A 16,734-nucleotide genomic window follows, 5' to 3' on the forward strand; every position below is an offset into this window, starting at 1 on the left:
TATTCAGGAATAAAAAACGTTGGATGAACTTGAGCGCTAGTGGTAGTCAACAGGGAACCAGCTTCTTCAAAATGGTTAAACAGAATTTACTTTAATTTAACTGCAAAGACTTTGATATGATTTTGAGAAAGATTGTTGAATTTTTACTTCAACTGGAGATTCATCCATCTTTGCAAGCTCCCGAGTGTTTGTTCTCCCCTTTTCACACATTCCCTTTTTTAAACTTCTTCAGTTTTCTCTAATTATTTTGTTTTAATTAGCTAAAAGTAAACTTAAAACAGCAGTATTAATAATTTACTTCTGTTGCTGAGACCTGCACTTGAGTTGTTCAGCTGTGCTAATGGTGAAAATGTTTGTTAATAGCCTGAAGGGAGTCTGGTATTGTGATCAATAATCAAGGCATCTTCTAATCCCAAACCTGACCCCAAAGCTTATCAGTAAACATGAAGTCTGTCACGAGGTCCCACACTCGGCCTCGTTCTGTTTGCAATTCATGGAAGACACCCACAACACGTACTAAATGTGGCCTTGTGTGATAATCTATTAATTTTGTGTGTCCCAGGTTAAACTTAAGGCTTTATTGATGGACAGCTCAGCTCAGTCTGCACCCAGGGCTTGACCTAGTATAATCCCAGTCAAAACCATCAGATTAAAACTCCACAGCAGCTTCTGTCTCCACACCCCTGCAGGGGATGAGCCCCAAAGATGTTCTGACCTTGATTAACTGTCTGTTAGTGTGGATGTTCAAATCTGGCCCTCTGTCTGCCAGCACGGATGATTTAAATACATTCCTTCCTGCTTTGCCTATCAATGTAATGCCTTCAATACTGTACTCTAAGCGCTCCGTGACCTTATGTGACTGTCAGGACTGTCATTATGGCTCAGAGCATCGCGGCTGACAGATTACAGTCATGAACATACTGCTCTCTCATAACTTAAACTGTGTTAGCACTGCAGTTAGCTGTGTTGCATGAGGAGTGTTGCCTTCTGTTGTCAGACCAGGTGACAGGTCAGGTTGCCAAATCACTAAATAGACATTTACACATTTGGCAAAGCTGTAGTGTCTTATTGCCAGTGAAGGATACGTGATAGAGATTGTGGTGTCTTATACAGCATGAGAATTTGCCTCACTTTTAGATAAAGAAAAGCACATAGTTGTACTTACAAGTGGAAAGTATTAATCAGTGCACTGCACAGAAGTAAACAGGTTGGCTGCTGTAGCCCTGCATGGTCTACTTCAATAAACACCACAGTCAATTTAGCATATGTGAATCTGCTTGGTGACTTCGCTCCACATTTCTGCTGCTACACTTTGTTTAAGCATGCCACAGAGAAGCATTTAAGAAGTTTTATCCCAAAGCTTAAACAACTAAACACGCTGTAACTTCAGGAAGAGCACTTGTTTTGTTTTTTTTCACATGTGGGCCCTTTCCGCTTGCTCTCACTCAGTCTGCCTAATGATGATATTTTAAAAGAACCTAACTTAAGACAGTGTAGGGAAATGAAAGGAGTTGGAATCTCATTTATGTCTGCATAAAAAGTTTTCAAAGAATGTTTTAAAAATTGAATTATTAATATTTCAGTAATCCACAGTCATGCATAGACTTTTAATCAAAAAACACACGTCGACTCTGACGCTACCTAGCCCTGCACAGTTGGTGCTGTTTCAGTATAATTTGTTTATGTTCTGCAATATTCTGCCGCCGCCAGAAAGAAAGTTTGTGATAAAGCGGCTGAGTAAAGTTCTGAGTACCTCCTCTACCGATGAGCAATACAACGCCGTTAATGCCGTATGTTGTGTTCTTCTTCCCCATATGTAGCTGGATCCTCACCCTCTTCCTTCACGTTGCCTAAAGCGAACACGCTCACTACTTCCATCCCCACCAACTCCTATTACCCAGGTAAACACACACTGTGTCTTCTCACACTAACTCCGTACATCAACAAAGAAGTGATTACTATACGAGCTGGAGATGTGAAATTCACTCATAATGAAACCTGCAAAGGTGTAAGGATAAATCAATAAGAGATAATATTTTAGCAATATTAGTTTAATGTTCTATGTGAAATCTCTTTTTTATGTATTGTAAATTACAAACTAATGCTGTAATATGTGCGATGAATTTACCTAATAGTTTTGAAATGTGTTTTAAAAATTAGAAAACAATCTCATAAATGAGAAAGTAGATAAATTGACTTTAGATGCGTTTACACACTCTGCTACATCCCCAGTTAGAAAAGAAAGTGTTTTATATCACTCTGCAATATGTAATTTAGCTGTTCAATTATGACTTCAATTTCTCCAAATAATATCCATAATTGTCTGTCTTATGTAATCACAGCACAGCTCATTGATTAGATGGAAGGCCAGTTAGATTTATAATCAACTTAACTTACTGTATAATTAGCTTTTTCATAAAATACGATAAGTTTCTCGTTGTGATGTTTGATAAGAAAACAAAAACAAATGATTCTTTTTATTACTGTTGTTTTTTATTGAGTTCTTTTATTTACTGCACCTCTCTTTCCTCCTCCAACCTCTGCACTTGTTATGGGGATATGAGCAGATCCCTTTGTGCCAACTGCAATCTTAGGTGAGACACATTTTCTTTTCCTCTTGCTGACGATTATTTATTCTTACTTCAGTGTTAAAGAAGATTACAGTACGTTGCATTCATGAGATGGCTCTTTGAAGACTTAACTGTGAGGACACAAAAGCACAGATTTCCTGTCTCATTTTTGGTTTAGTTGGCTCTTTTATGTTTTTTTAAACTAAAGATGGCTTCCTCACCTTCATACCTGCCTGCTGCTTCTCCCCCCTTTCCTCCTCGTCTCCCACCCCCCCTCCTACTCCTTTCCCCCCCTCTTCCTCTCCCTCCCCGTCAAACGAGGGGGCTCTCCTGGGCTGAGGCTGGCTTCACTCCATCCCATCCGCATTGCGTGTCGTGCGTGTGATGTCACATACGTGTTTGACCTCTCATATGCATGGACAGACATGTGGACTGGATGTGGGGGAGTGTCTAAAGGGGGGCAAACGGGAGGCGGGGGGCAGACCACCCCAGCGCTAAGGCTACAGCATGCTGAGACACAAACACGAATCAAACTGTGTGAGAGGGAGACAAAAGAAAAAGCAATCTCTTAGCCCCCCTCAGCAAAAATATCTAAACCGGGATGCGTTCGGTCTGAACACTTAAAATCGACATTAGGCGTGCTGCCCTCCCCCTCCCTCCCCCTCTCTCCTCACTACGCATTTACTCCCCTCCCTCCCTCCAAAACAACAACCTTTTCTATTATTCTTTTTAATGTTGCTCCCCCTGCCCTTGGCTAACTGCTAGTGACCTACTTGTTTTTGTTTTGGTCTTGCCGGTGTTTACTCATCGCGTTCAGTGATAAAATAGAATTATAAAAGGGCATTTTGTTCTTCTGTTAATTATTACTGGCCTTTGTTGAATACATGTATCCAGAGTCGCCCAAAGTGCTGCATCTTATACATGCAGATGCTTTTCCATCAGCGGAGCACATAATGTAGCTGCTAAGTGGGGCACTAGACCTGTAATAATTTAGTACTCAAGGCTAAGAAGAAAGATGCAATAAGCAAGTCTGCTCCAGCTTTACGAGCATCATAAATGCATTTTTAAGTACAGAAACCTACAACTAGGGTGTATTTCTTTTTCCACATCAGTGCAACTTAAAGCAGCGTCTTGCACCATCGCTGTTGTGACAGCTGCTTCTGTTAGTTCCACATTTAATGAAGCATGAAACAATTAACATGAAATTGCTGTAGCCAGAAAAGTTTACATGCTTTCACCTGTGACACTTCCAGTCACAGCATTGTTTCATCAGTTGATGTTAATGATCAAAACTGATTAGATCACAGGGGACTGGTAATGTTTTAGATTTCATCGCACACGCTCCGTAAGAGAAATGCTATAAACACAGGTGTCACCACTAGCACATGCAAATATAATTACTGCAATTACGGAAAGAAATTCAAAATGTCAGAATACTCAAAAAATAATAATTGGCTTCATTAGAATATGCAAGTCACAGATCTGAGACAATTCCAGCTTGTTCCCAATGATCAGTATTTCACCATTATTTTCTCCCTTAAAATCCATGACTTCCTTGTTTTGTTCTTTTACTTTTGTCTTGCACTGTTGAAATTGCCCCATCATCCACTCAGCATCCCTCTCCCTCCCCCCGACTAGGCTTTCTATCTACTTAGGCAGTTTGGACTGAGGAGGCATGTGATCTTGCCCTATAGTGTAGGTCTAAAACACTCTACTGTAACAGGTTCTCATGCTGTATTGTTGCTTATCCCCTCTCTCCTCTCTCTTCTCCTCTCTTTCTCTTTACATACGTAACCTCTTATGTATCTGCTATCTAAAAAGTGCCCATTAATGGTAAGTTTTCCCAAGTGGGCCCTGGGTTGGGGGAAGGAGGTGGTGTTTACTCAGAAAGCAAGCTGACAGTGAGAGGCTGCTTCTGACATGGACATTACGACATTTATTGCATGACCAGTGAACATGTAGCATCTCACCACCCTCCGTACCGTGCCACCAAGCCACCATTAGCCTAGCATGGTCAAAGAACGTACAGTGCCCCATGGCAGCATCACCCCATGCATTCTCCTCCCATCTCCTCTTCCCTCCTGGGTTGGCTTTTTCTTTCTCTTTAGGTTTGATTTTTTTCATTGTTCGGGGGAAGAGCGGGTGGCGGGGGTTGAATCCACGCTGTGTCTGTGTGATGCTTCTGACGGTGCCTGCTGCAACATGCTCACTGTGGCCCACCGCACACTCCTCACATCCTCCTCCTCCATGTTTCTGGACACCCTCCATCGTCTGCTGGCTCCCCACAGCATCTGTGCCTCATGTCTGCCACTGCATTACAGTATGAAAGAGCTGGATTGGGCTATGACTCTCAAAACGAGCAGCAGCCCAAACCGGCATACTGTACTGCCATTAAGGAAGTGAACTTGTTGTTTTACAGCATCTTCATGTGGAATTTAATGATCGCTCTTTACTGTTTCTCGCAGTCGAGGGCCACTGGTGCATTGTATTCTGACCGTAGCCATATTAAAATGCTCATAGTTTAAGTGCTTTACTTAAAGAGCCTTGTATTTTTTGGCGATATGCTGCCATACAGTACAGTAGGCCTGTGATGTTAAATATTTTCCAGCCACACACTCAAACAGATGGACCTGAACCTTCCCACCACATGACTCATCCTATTACTCAATGATGTTGTGTTGTTGTGACCATCCATAACAAACAGATTACTAGTTGAGAGATGTTTGTCAATCTGGAGGGTGGTGACATAATGCTTACCAGTAAATGAGATAATGTGCCATCTGTTAATGGGAACAGTCGTAAGTGAGATGTGAACTGGTTTAAAGAGTGACAACACCTAGTCTTCTTCACTCTAATGTAAGTAAACTCACTCAATTCTGGGTCATTTACTGCTTAAAGCATTATGTCACCCGTGTGTATCTTATTACAGTCTTCTGATAAATGATGTGAGGTTAGCTCCTACCCCTCCGTCCTCACCTACCCTGGCCTCTCCCTGTGTCTGTGTCCCGCAGATGAGAGCCAGAACATGGGCAGCGACACCAGCAGCCTAGTGCAGTCCCACACTCACTCCTTGAGGAAGCGGGAGCCCGTCGATGTGCCATATCAAACGGGTCAGCTGCACCCAGCGATCCGCGTCGCAGACCTCCTTCAGCACATCACCCAGATGAAGTGTGCCGAGGGCTACGGCTTCAAGGAGGAGTATGAGGTAGCGCATAACCCAGCTGCCGCCCCCACTATAAAGGTTGAAAACACAAATAAAGCCTGGTGATAGACTGGTCACATCTCCACTGAGATTCCTGAGTGGAAATGAGTCTGAACACGTGGCTTCATCTGTGTCATGGTGTAAAGCCCCACGCCTCTTTCTCTGTATCTGTCTCTCTTTCTGTTTCGCACCACACAGCAGAACTGTTTTGTTACTCCCCAGATGCACTTTTATGATAAATTGTTAATGGACCCTGTCTCAGTGTGTTTACGGTGTGATTCGTTTTGTTGTTCATCTGTTCCTTGTTGTTAGCAGCAATTGTGCATTTTTGCATGTTTGTGTGTGTGTGTTTGTGTCAAATGCTGCTGTCCCACCCCCCTCAGAGACTCATGCTATATAGACCAGTGTGAAATGCAATAAAAAAAAAAAAACATGAGGAACAGCTAGCTGTGTCTTCGCTCACATCCCTTCCTTCGTATGAATCGGGTCCGATTAGGCTCCGGCGATGGCAACCTGCTGCTCATAAGACTGTTGTCACACAGCAGCATCCGCAATCTGACACCATTCCTCTCGCTGACACCAAAACAAAAGATTGTGCCCCAGAAGAGAATCACTCTCATTTCCTCTCATTAGTGTGGGAGGCTGGCAGGCCTTGGCAGCGCTCCAGCCTCCTTGCTGTCCCTCAACGCCACACCAGTCGGCCTGATCTCACCCCGATGCCAGGTTGTAACAGACTGGCTTCAAGCTATACTTTTTAAATCTTTCCTTTTGACTAACTAATCTGCATCACTTCGGTGTTGTAATCAGACTTCACACTGGCCCTTATTTCCTCCAGTTTCTCTTTTGCTTCATCTCTTTTTCTGTAACTTACTTATCCACACCTCCCACATCCCTTCCTTGCTTTACTTTACCGCTCTTCATCTCCCTCCCTGCTTAGATCTACTATGTGTGGGCCAGATTTATCAGTAATTAACTCCCCAGTTCCCCCTCATGACTGCAGAATTAAATAATGCAGCCTCCCATTCCTACCTGCGGCATCAGATCATGGAGGGGCTGGAGTGCTTTGGGCTGCCCACTGGGCCTAATCCATTATGGAAAAAAGTTGTTTTGGGTTCACACAGCTGGCAATGCACAGGTGCACGCCATCTATGAAAACAGCCGATTGGATGGTTAAAGTGTGTAACGGAGCTCATTCTAACTTGGCTAGAGCGATTCATTTGTATGTTGTGATGTCTCCTCTCTATCAATCTGTCTTAAGGTTAATGCCCTTTTTAACCGTTTATTTTCGATGATGAGAATGGAGCCTTGTGCACCTCTAAACCTGTTGACTTACACTGTACTATATCTCTCTCTGACCCATGCTTCTTGTTATTCTGTACGTTAACTTTGGATCAGATAAACGAGGTAAGCCAATACTTTTGGTTATTTGTGAGTTTCTTAGACTTGTAGATGATATCACAAACCTGACAGATCGATGGTGCTTGTTGGCTATTTGTTAAAGCCCTGTGGGTTTCTAACAGCTCACTTATATGATCTAGTCTGAAAAGGGCATTTACCAACAGAAGCTATGCACTAATACCAAAACAGTTGATGAAATGTGTGAAACGGTGACATTTTCCTTTCCATGACGAAATGTTTTTACATGATCTGAACTATGAGATCCATAAATGCTTAATTCTGTTGCTTAATAAAGCTTTTCAAAAGCATACTGCACACAACCAAAAAATAATAAAGTGCTATCTCAGAGACTATAACTCAAGCAAGTAATTACAAATAAGATCCGGGTGAACAATTGTATTAGTCATTATCACCAATCGAGTTCATTTACAAATTAATTAAATTGATAACTAATTGGAAAACACCTTGAAAATAATGCTACACAGCGCTTCACACTTTGCAAACTCACATTGTATACTTTGAAAAAGCTTTATAAAGCCATGTGTGATACCAAAATATTTGCATGTCCACGTCCTTCTGCACGTTGGCACAGTTTGAGTGAGCGAACAGAAAGCAGAAAGCAAGTGTCGAGCGCTTTATGAACGTTATGTTGTCATTGTATGTCGCTTGTTTTCAGCTATGTGAGGGGAAATCAGCATCCAGCTCCAAACACAAATGAATACTAGTCGAATTGAATGAGTCTCCTTTTCTCACACAGTAAATGATTCATTAATTCAGAAGCGATTCATTTAATAATTCTGCTTCGTCGTGTTACCATCCTTTTGTATTTTGTTTTTTTGTTTTTACTTTGCCGTGGTGTGTGTGTCAAGTACTCTGTTGCTGTTTCATGTAGGTTTTCCCATAGTGATTGTATTGTATGTAGAGAAAGTACTGTGCCTTACACTTACACTAAGTGGTTACGAACAAAGAAACAGCACAGCAGACTAACTGTGCTGGGATTGGAGTACAGCAGGTAGCCTGTAATTAAAAAACACTGGATCTGGGCCAATGGGAATTATTTGAGGATGGTGGAAGAACTACCAGCAGATGCACTGAAGTAAAACACATCACACACCTTTGCTACTAAACAGTTTTTTTACGTGAAGCCATCCGTTGTTTTTCAGTCAGTGTCTGATGAATTACAGGCAGCCAATCATTCCCTATGTGGGTGTAGAGATACCATCTCATGGGACACTAACTACTTCATCACCTAAATTTGTTTTTTTTTCTTAATTCAAGATTTAAGCAGCTTAAGAAATGAGATGTTCGCACCTGAGACCAACAGAGTAACTCAGTATAAGAAAACTATTATAAAGTTGCCAGGTTACACCTCTGGACTTGAGGATTTGTTTTAGGATGCTTTATATTAGACCAGCATCCCTCAGAGTGACAGAGAAAATGACACTGGCCTGTGCATTTACTCAATACATACTGCCTCTGAGACATGCTTCCATCCTCACAGGGAAGAATGGGACATCCTCTTAGCATATTGAAGCAGTTTCTCAGTGAAATCACTAATCCTTAGGCCTTAATACAGAAATATGTCCTTGTGTGGTGTCTGAAAGGTCTTTATTTGCTAGACAAATGGCCCGGTGCCTGCCACAGCGCTGAGATGAATCAAACCATCAAGTCCTAGAGCAGTGATGATTGAAGACCGTACGTCCAGCTCTCTCAGACCGTCCAGCCTCTTTAAGCTCCTATAAATGCCCTCAGATATCTGTTTGCAGACGCTCTGCATTCTAATGTATTAGCTGACTGTGCAAATGTGCATTAGTGATCAAAAAGCCAGAACAATGACATGTTTTGGTCCAGGCTAGTCTGCTTGGAGCCAGCCCCACCCAAACAGCGGTAGACTGGCAGTGGGAATGTTTTTTCATAATTTGGCTTAATTGTGCCTGGTGTGCCATCAGAATGGAAATCTCCCCAGCGAGAGATGATAAATATTTCATGAAGGTAATCTGAGAGGAGCGGTTTTGATCCGCAGACGATGAGCTGGCTTTATTTTTTCCCATAACGAGCTGATTGAGTCCTTCGGATGAGGCAGACAGACAGACAGACAGCCGCTGCGGTGGCTCCGCCTGGCAGAGCGGCGCACAGGGAGAGGTCTGGACGTGATACCCGCCGCCTCTGCCCTAATGGCACGGCTCCCCAGGATCCACCATCCTCTCTGTGTTGTAGGCCTAACAATGATGTGAATATACAGTACCTCTCGTCTGTGTAACATAGCTTTTTATTTATGTATCTAAAAGAGAAGGAGCGTGTTGTTTAGCTGGGTTATCATTTGATAACATGACATAATGCTTCAACTTCCCTATTTCTGTTCTGTTTTCTCTCTTTTCAGAGCTTTTTTGAAGGACAGTCGGCTCCATGGGATTCTGCCAAGAAGGATGAGAACCGCATGAAGAACCGATATGGAAATATTATTGCATGTGTGTACAAAGCACCTCGTCAGCGCTCATGCATTTTTGTGTGCCATTTCTATTCTTCTGCCTGATTTATTGGCCAGGCTTGTGACTCTGGATAACTATAAGCTGCTCAAACAGAGTTTTATTATCAGCCAACGAGAGCAGCTTTGACCTTTCCAGTCTACTTTTATATTCATCTTCCCGCAGTGTTTTTCAGTCATGAGAAATAAGCTGCGCAGCATATGGCACATAACATGTAGCCTCAGCAATATTTACATTTAAATATTATCACCTATTCAGACTTGACATTAGCAGCAATGTAAATTTTCCCATTAATGTTGATTGGAAACATCATTTCAACCTTCTTCAACTTAAATCACTATCATTACAGTAAAATCTTGAACCTTTGGTGATTAAGAATTGATATGCAAATTAGATTTTAATACAGGATTGGACTTGAGCAGTTAAATTAAGCACTCAGGCTTTGGAAATATATCGGGTCTTCTAATCTATCAAGGTCAAAACCCTCCAAAAATACATTTTATTTTATTTTTTGTTTTAATTTCAAGGTTCTTACTGGACATCAGTATTGTATTTGTCATACACTCCCAGTAACGTGACAAATAGCTGTTCATAAGCTGTGTTGCATTTCTACAACTCCCAGTTATGGTACCCGTGTCATCATTCCTCCAATCCTCCATCACCCTTTTATCCTCTTTGTGTTTTACTGTCTGTGTCTCTGTCCCTCTCCCACTATTCCTCTCCTGTTGCCCTCATTAATATGATTAATTCAATGCTGGTTTCTTCCTTTCTGCCTCTCTTCCAGATGATCACTCCCGTGTCAGGCTGCAGGCCCTGGAGGGGGAACAGAGCTCCGATTACATTAATGCAAATTACGTTGATGTAAGTACACACACCAGCCAGCGCCACCAACACAAAGGTCACTGCGCTTCCTCTTGGGGAGAGAGAGGGCGCTGGTGCCGCCGTCACAGGGGGCCTTAGGGACAAAGAAGCCCCTGCTGTCTGCCCATCATATGCATACACACACACACACACACAGAAACCCTCACACACACACACACATGTTGCCTTTATATTCAACTTTAGAGGGCTGCTGTATCACTCTATTGGATACATTAAGAGAAATGAAGATCAGAGGCTGACAGCGCTGGGAGAGAGAAAAGGCAAAGCAGCACACAGGGGAAGCTGAGGTTATAGTTTTGGACTTTGCTTTGAGCAACAGCATGAACCAAGAATGAGAAAACAAAGGGGAGAAACTTCATGGATGATTAATTAGTGAAGTTACAAGAAGAAAGACAAAGAGAGCACAGGACATCGCCTTGAACATCACAGTTAGAAACCATAAAGCTATTCAAGTAAAACAAGTCCAAATCATCAGTATGTCTGGTTTAATAGCTCTGTAGCTTTATTCCTTTACATTTTTAAGTCTGAACTTGTATCTATGAAGTGGGATTTAACAAAATGTAGTTAACTCCTTAGTTGATCAGTATTAACTGCTGGTTAAAGATGTCTTATAACACAGTAAGAAGTTTTTTAAAGATTATGGAGCATCTTTCTGCTAGAAGTCAGTGAACAATTCACAGTGGAGAATCAAAATAGACACAGCAGTTACAGACAGGGGTTCAGTTAGACTTCTTACCACAGGAGAGCACTTGCAGCACTGCTTTTACATGCACTTGAGTTACTTAGCATAATGTTACAGTAAGTAAAAGTGATTATAAAGTAGTGTGAGACATGCCTCCTGTTGAAAACAGACCTAACTCACTTAGCTCACACACTATACTGTAGGACCTCCTCATCTGACCTGATTTGTTGTTAATAGCAGTGTTAGTAGCAGGATGTGACCAATAACAGCAGCTCATTGGCCTCTTTGAGCAGATGCTTCCACTCCATGTGTAATGGGGCTGGGGATGTACCTGACTCCCTAAGTGGTTTTCTGCAGAGGAGAGAACTCTCCGTCTCCCATCCTCTCTCCCCCCGCCCCGTCTAATGTGGTAATTTGTAATCTCTTGTTACGCCTACAAACATAAATTCATAATGCAAGGTGTGCCATGGCAAATGCAGGGGGCTTAAATTATTTACCTTTCCCACTATCCAGTTTATGGCCCATTATGCTGCAAAAAGGTGCTCTGCAGAGAAGAGTCTCACAATAGAGAGGGCCCCATTATAAGATAAGAATATACGCATATTAAAGAAGACCATGATTGAAAAGGATTTCCACTGCTCCGCCAGCTTCATTGGAAAAGTACTTAGTTGAAATGCAGGCATATGGGTAATGATGTTTTTGCTCTTCAGAAAGCTTTTTAACCCATCTAAAAGCTTGTCCTGCCCAATAAACTCTCATGTGTAGAACATTTCCCACAGTGTTTGTTATTGTACTCCATTATGCTGCCGATTATTTTGAGTCATGAACGAGTAAGCAGAGCCAGTCGGGTATGTTTGGCTTCTGCACAGCTGATTGAGTATTTTCATAAACATTTAGGAGGAACGGAAACGCGGTGTAATGGCCTCTAGCCTGCAGAGCGGTGTTTGTGTGCACTCTAAGGTTTGCTGGGGGAAGGCTGAAGTGATGCAGTGGTTTTGCTAAAACTGCAAGCATGCTCAGAAATCAAGTCACTTAGATGCCCCCAACTCTGGCTCCAAAAGGTTCACATTCATTTACAGCTTATTTGCAGTATACTGCGGAATACTTTATAGATAATAAACAGGACAAATCATGTTTTTTATTATTGTAACAAGGACCGGTGCAGAAGTCTGTTACTGGATAGCTCTGCACACTGTTGATGTGCTGTTTTTCATGTGTTGTTGGTGCTGCCAACTAAAACATAATATACACACTCACTGGACAGGATGGGATGTGTTTACATTTTCAGTATCTAACCAAAGCCTTGAGTAAGGTTCTCTAAAGTTAACCAAGTGCTCTTGTAGCACAAAGCTAACAACACATGGGCCACAGGACACAAACCTTTGTGTTGCGCTTTTCAGACCGTCATCCTCTTACTGGGTTAATCCAGCACTGAGCCCTGGTGCAAAATGAGCAGTAGGCCTCTACTGACCCACTGCTTATTGTAATATGTTGAACACAGTTTTACTGAAGAATATATTCTGTGTACACCTCGGCACACAGCTAACTTTACTGTATTAGTTTCCTGTAACTTCTTGTCACAGGTTATAACCTGGAGTGAACATGAGATTTGAGCAGATTTGTCCTTCTTTTATTGAAAGATAAAAAACAGATAAACTTAAGAAAAAAAACATAGAAATGCACAGAACAGAATAATATACATAATTTCATCATACAATTCATCTTGGGAACTGTGGCTATTTAAAATAAGCCAGTCAAAATAAAGGAGAACGCAACTTAAGGCCCTTATTATTTCTGTTGTTATTGTGCTTGTTGGGCTTTTTACAGTGAACAAAAATGAGCAGAATACACTCACACACAAATCTTTGGCTTTCCCCTGAAGGTCTGAGGCCTCAGGGCAGTTGTTCACTTTGCCCTGTTCATAATCTGGCCTTGCCCTTCTCTATGACCTTTGTGTAATACAGCATGTACTATGACATAACATTGGCAGTGAACATAATGAAGACATCACTTAACTCTGTTTTCTCCTGAACGTATTTGGCAAAGCAAATACGTAGCATATAATTGTATTTTCCAGGTGATATGGTTACGGTTTGGATGCCAGATTTGTTAATGATATTCAGACTGAAAATACAAATTCATGGCCTCGGGCAAAAACACTTCATTCTGCATATATTAAACTTTCTACACCATAATTTTACTAGAAGGAATTCATCTTTATATTGTTACAACTCATCTTATTGTAATAAACAATGCAGCAAAATACAAAAAGCATAACACATACCTAATGCCCTTTAGTAATTTACACAACAGCCTGTTCAATTAGTAATTTCAACACGGGCATTTCTGCATTAATCTCCTTGTGTTGATGATGAAGAAACTCTCTTATGTACCTAATGTAATACACTTATAAAAAGTCCATATGTAGTACGCTCTACTCACCTGACAGTCGCTGTCAGGGCCCTCCTTTCGTTCAGCCTCCCCCTCTCTAATCCAGCGGCGTAGCAGGCCCCCACTTTACTTGACAGAACATACATGAAAGCACAAACAAATCTCCTCCTCAGTCCAGAGATAAAGAAGTCATTAAAAATGGAGGACAGTTGAATAGCTGAAGGAGCACTGTGAATGAGAGAGAGAGAGAGAGTGAAGAAAATATCCTTTGTGTCTTTCTCCCTTCATTGGAGGAGCGTTAATCACAGTCCAAGTTAAATTGAATATGAGTGAGATAAGCCGAGCAGCAGGAGTTGGGTTGGATGGGTGGGGGTTTGGAGGAAGACAATCAAGAGAAGGCAGGGCCGGGGAAGAGCCTTTAAGTCCTAATGTTTTGTTTCCTGCCTCATATCTCTGGAGAGAAGACAAGGAATTGGACAAATAAAACTTGAAGGGATTAGAGTAATCCTTGAGACTAGGGGCCTATTGTGAAGATCAGTGCTGTTAGTTGTATCTTGGGGATTATCAACACTTTGGCTGCTCACTCCAGAGGTGCGCTGCATATAGAGTGTGTGATGGAGATGGAGAGTGTTTATGCAGCTTGTATCCAGCAGCATCTATCATGAGATTTCAGTCAAGTGTTCTCCTCACTCCGTCACACGTTGAAATATAGAGAACGAAATGAGTGTACAGTAGCAAACAGCTGGCAGTGTGACTGTGAACAGTATTTCATGAGAGCGGCAAACAAATTACTCCAACAGTTCCTCCTAAGGTGGAGCGGCAGCGCGCTGAGAGTTGATTTTTGCTGCAGGAACATGGGGCATCCGAAACAGTAACAGCTGTTAAGTGGTATTACTTACAGTTTAAATCCGTCCTTTTCAGCATCGTACGTAAAGTGTTTTTGTTTTTAGGTTTGTGATGTAGAGACAAACTGAGTTTGCATGCAAAGGGTCAGCCTCCATTGTCAGAAAACTTTCAAACACACTATGTTTTCTGAGATTCTTATGGAATGGGAGTGACGCTCTCGTTCTCTTCTCCCCTTTGTTTGCAGGGCTATCACAGGCCAAACCACTACATCGCCACTCAAGGTAAGGATGGAAACTTTCTACAAATTGCACAGCATTCTGGGTTGGGATGTGTGGGCAGTGAGAATTTAAGACTGTCTGTTTGTTTGGAGGGGGGGTGGAGGGGGTGGGTGTGTGCATGTGTTCATGAAAATCTCTCTGAACATCCCCAACGTTGTTTACATACGCTCCTGCAAACTACTCTTTGATGCTCAGTCGAGTGTGTGTTCGGGGAATCTGCTACTGCTCAGTGCACACACACACCTACATGCACTTACACACCCGTGAGCAAGCAGAGCAGCACGTTTTCTCTCAGTCTCTTTCCTCTTTCCTTCCATCAGTGGTGTGGGAGCGATTAATCAGGCAGTCTGGGAGAAAGCTGAATAAATAAATGGATTAGCTGACATGTACAGGAACATTTTGTCACTGTGTTAATCTGGCCGGCAGATTTGCAGTCGAGGAGCACTTACCATGACCCCAGAGGTTAAGTCTGATTGATGGTTAATTGTTATGAATTTCGCGTCGAGAGCCTCCCTCCCACACGAGGGCTGCATGCATGGGGATTTTGAGCGCCACTTTAGAAAAAATAAAAAAATCAGTGGAGGGAGAAAAAAAAAAGAAAAAGGAAGAGGCGTTTTTGCGAAGAGGCCTTAATGGATTCACAATCTGCTTTGGCGGAGCTGGGAGTTGCATAATTACCTGTTTATTAGTGCATTGCCTCTCTTCCTCAGTGTCTCAATTAAAACAACCCTCTGTTTGGTCTAACTTCAGAAAGAGATGGCATACCAATCAGGCAGCAGCTTCTCTGTCTGCCTCTCCTTGCAGCACTAGTAAATACTGACCACCAAGTCACACACTCCACCACAACAACCAGTCCGTCAAGTGCCGACTGTCTCCTGCGGGGGCTTCAATTCACAAAAACCAAGTTGCTTTAACAGGCACATTCACTGGGAAAGGATTTCAACAGGATTATTATGACTTCTATTATTGTCCTATAGTCATTAACAGCATTCAATATTTCATTTAAAAATATGCATATGGAGATCAGCAGTCAAAGAAATATTGCAAACAGAAGCCTTCTCTAAGATGAAACGCTTGAGAAGCTAAACGTGTTTCCATTCAAGTTAATTAGCCCCTGTTTTCTCATTCAGTTTGCATAATAAGTCCTCATTTTCCATCGACTGTATCACAAGCACGATAAGGCTTTTCACTGTGTACAGCCATCCTGTATGAAAGAGTGGAAGCGGGCTCGTGTGTGTGTGTGTGTCTCTGTCTGTGTGTGTGCGAGTGTGCGGAAACATCTGTATTCTCTGGGAGAGCAGGGCCTTTTATAATTCATCATCAGCTCCAGCAGACTGACAGGAAGGAAGGCTCAGGCTGCTGACACTGAGGCAAAGAGCAGCCAGAGATGATAGGAAAGCCAGACACAGACCTGTCTCCCTCAGTCAGACAAACTGCATACTGTAGCACCTGAAAAGAGCACCTGGGCATTGGCACAGTTGCTGAAAATGAGGAAGTAGTCTCTTCTCTCCCCGAGTAAAGTTTTTCAGTGAGTGACACTTTCACTCAAGTCCACTGGGACCAGCAGCTCAAAAAAATGATGAGACCCGCAATAGTGCTGGATAAGCTAAAAAATCGTTGTCATAAATTGGTTGTGGAGGTGGTTGAGGGTGTGCTTAATATGGCAGGCGTGTGGGATAACGTTATCCCTGGTCTCTTATGCTATAAACTACAATGACACTCATTAGTTTGGGTTTTATTGTCGAGTCCCTTTGCTCTGTCAAGGTGACAGCGGCAGGTAGAACAGCTGTCACTCCATAAAAGCCTCATCACCCCAGCTCTGCTCCTCATTATGTAGGTCATTCTCTCTCATCCTGAGCTTTTTTTTGCTGCAGCAATACAACTGACTGTCAGTAATTCACCAACACCAACTGCAGCTCACCCAACTTAGCAGACTGAGTGCATGCGCGCGCCGCGGCCCTCCCGGGATTCGCCTCTGTCCATTCTTATGCCCTGCAGA

General features: G+C 42.4%; 1 protein-coding gene across 1 annotated transcript in view; it reads left to right on the plus strand.

The window, feature by feature from the left end:
• LOC113171312 (protein tyrosine phosphatase receptor type M) overlaps positions 1 to 16,734 on the plus strand; it is a 125,926-nt gene that overhangs the window by 92,435 nt on the left and 16,757 nt on the right. The window contains 6 exon segments of the mRNA XM_026373602.1: positions 1,821 to 1,901; positions 2,568 to 2,594; positions 5,582 to 5,775; positions 9,551 to 9,638; positions 10,441 to 10,517; positions 14,702 to 14,738. Coding sequence (XP_026229387.1) covers positions 1,821 to 1,901; positions 2,568 to 2,594; positions 5,582 to 5,775; positions 9,551 to 9,638; positions 10,441 to 10,517; positions 14,702 to 14,738 — 504 coding nt within the window.

The sequence above is a fragment of the Anabas testudineus genome, chromosome 17 (assembly GCF_900324465.2).
Source record: "Anabas testudineus chromosome 17, fAnaTes1.2, whole genome shotgun sequence".
Taxonomy (NCBI): Eukaryota; Metazoa; Chordata; class Actinopteri; order Anabantiformes; family Anabantidae; genus Anabas; species Anabas testudineus.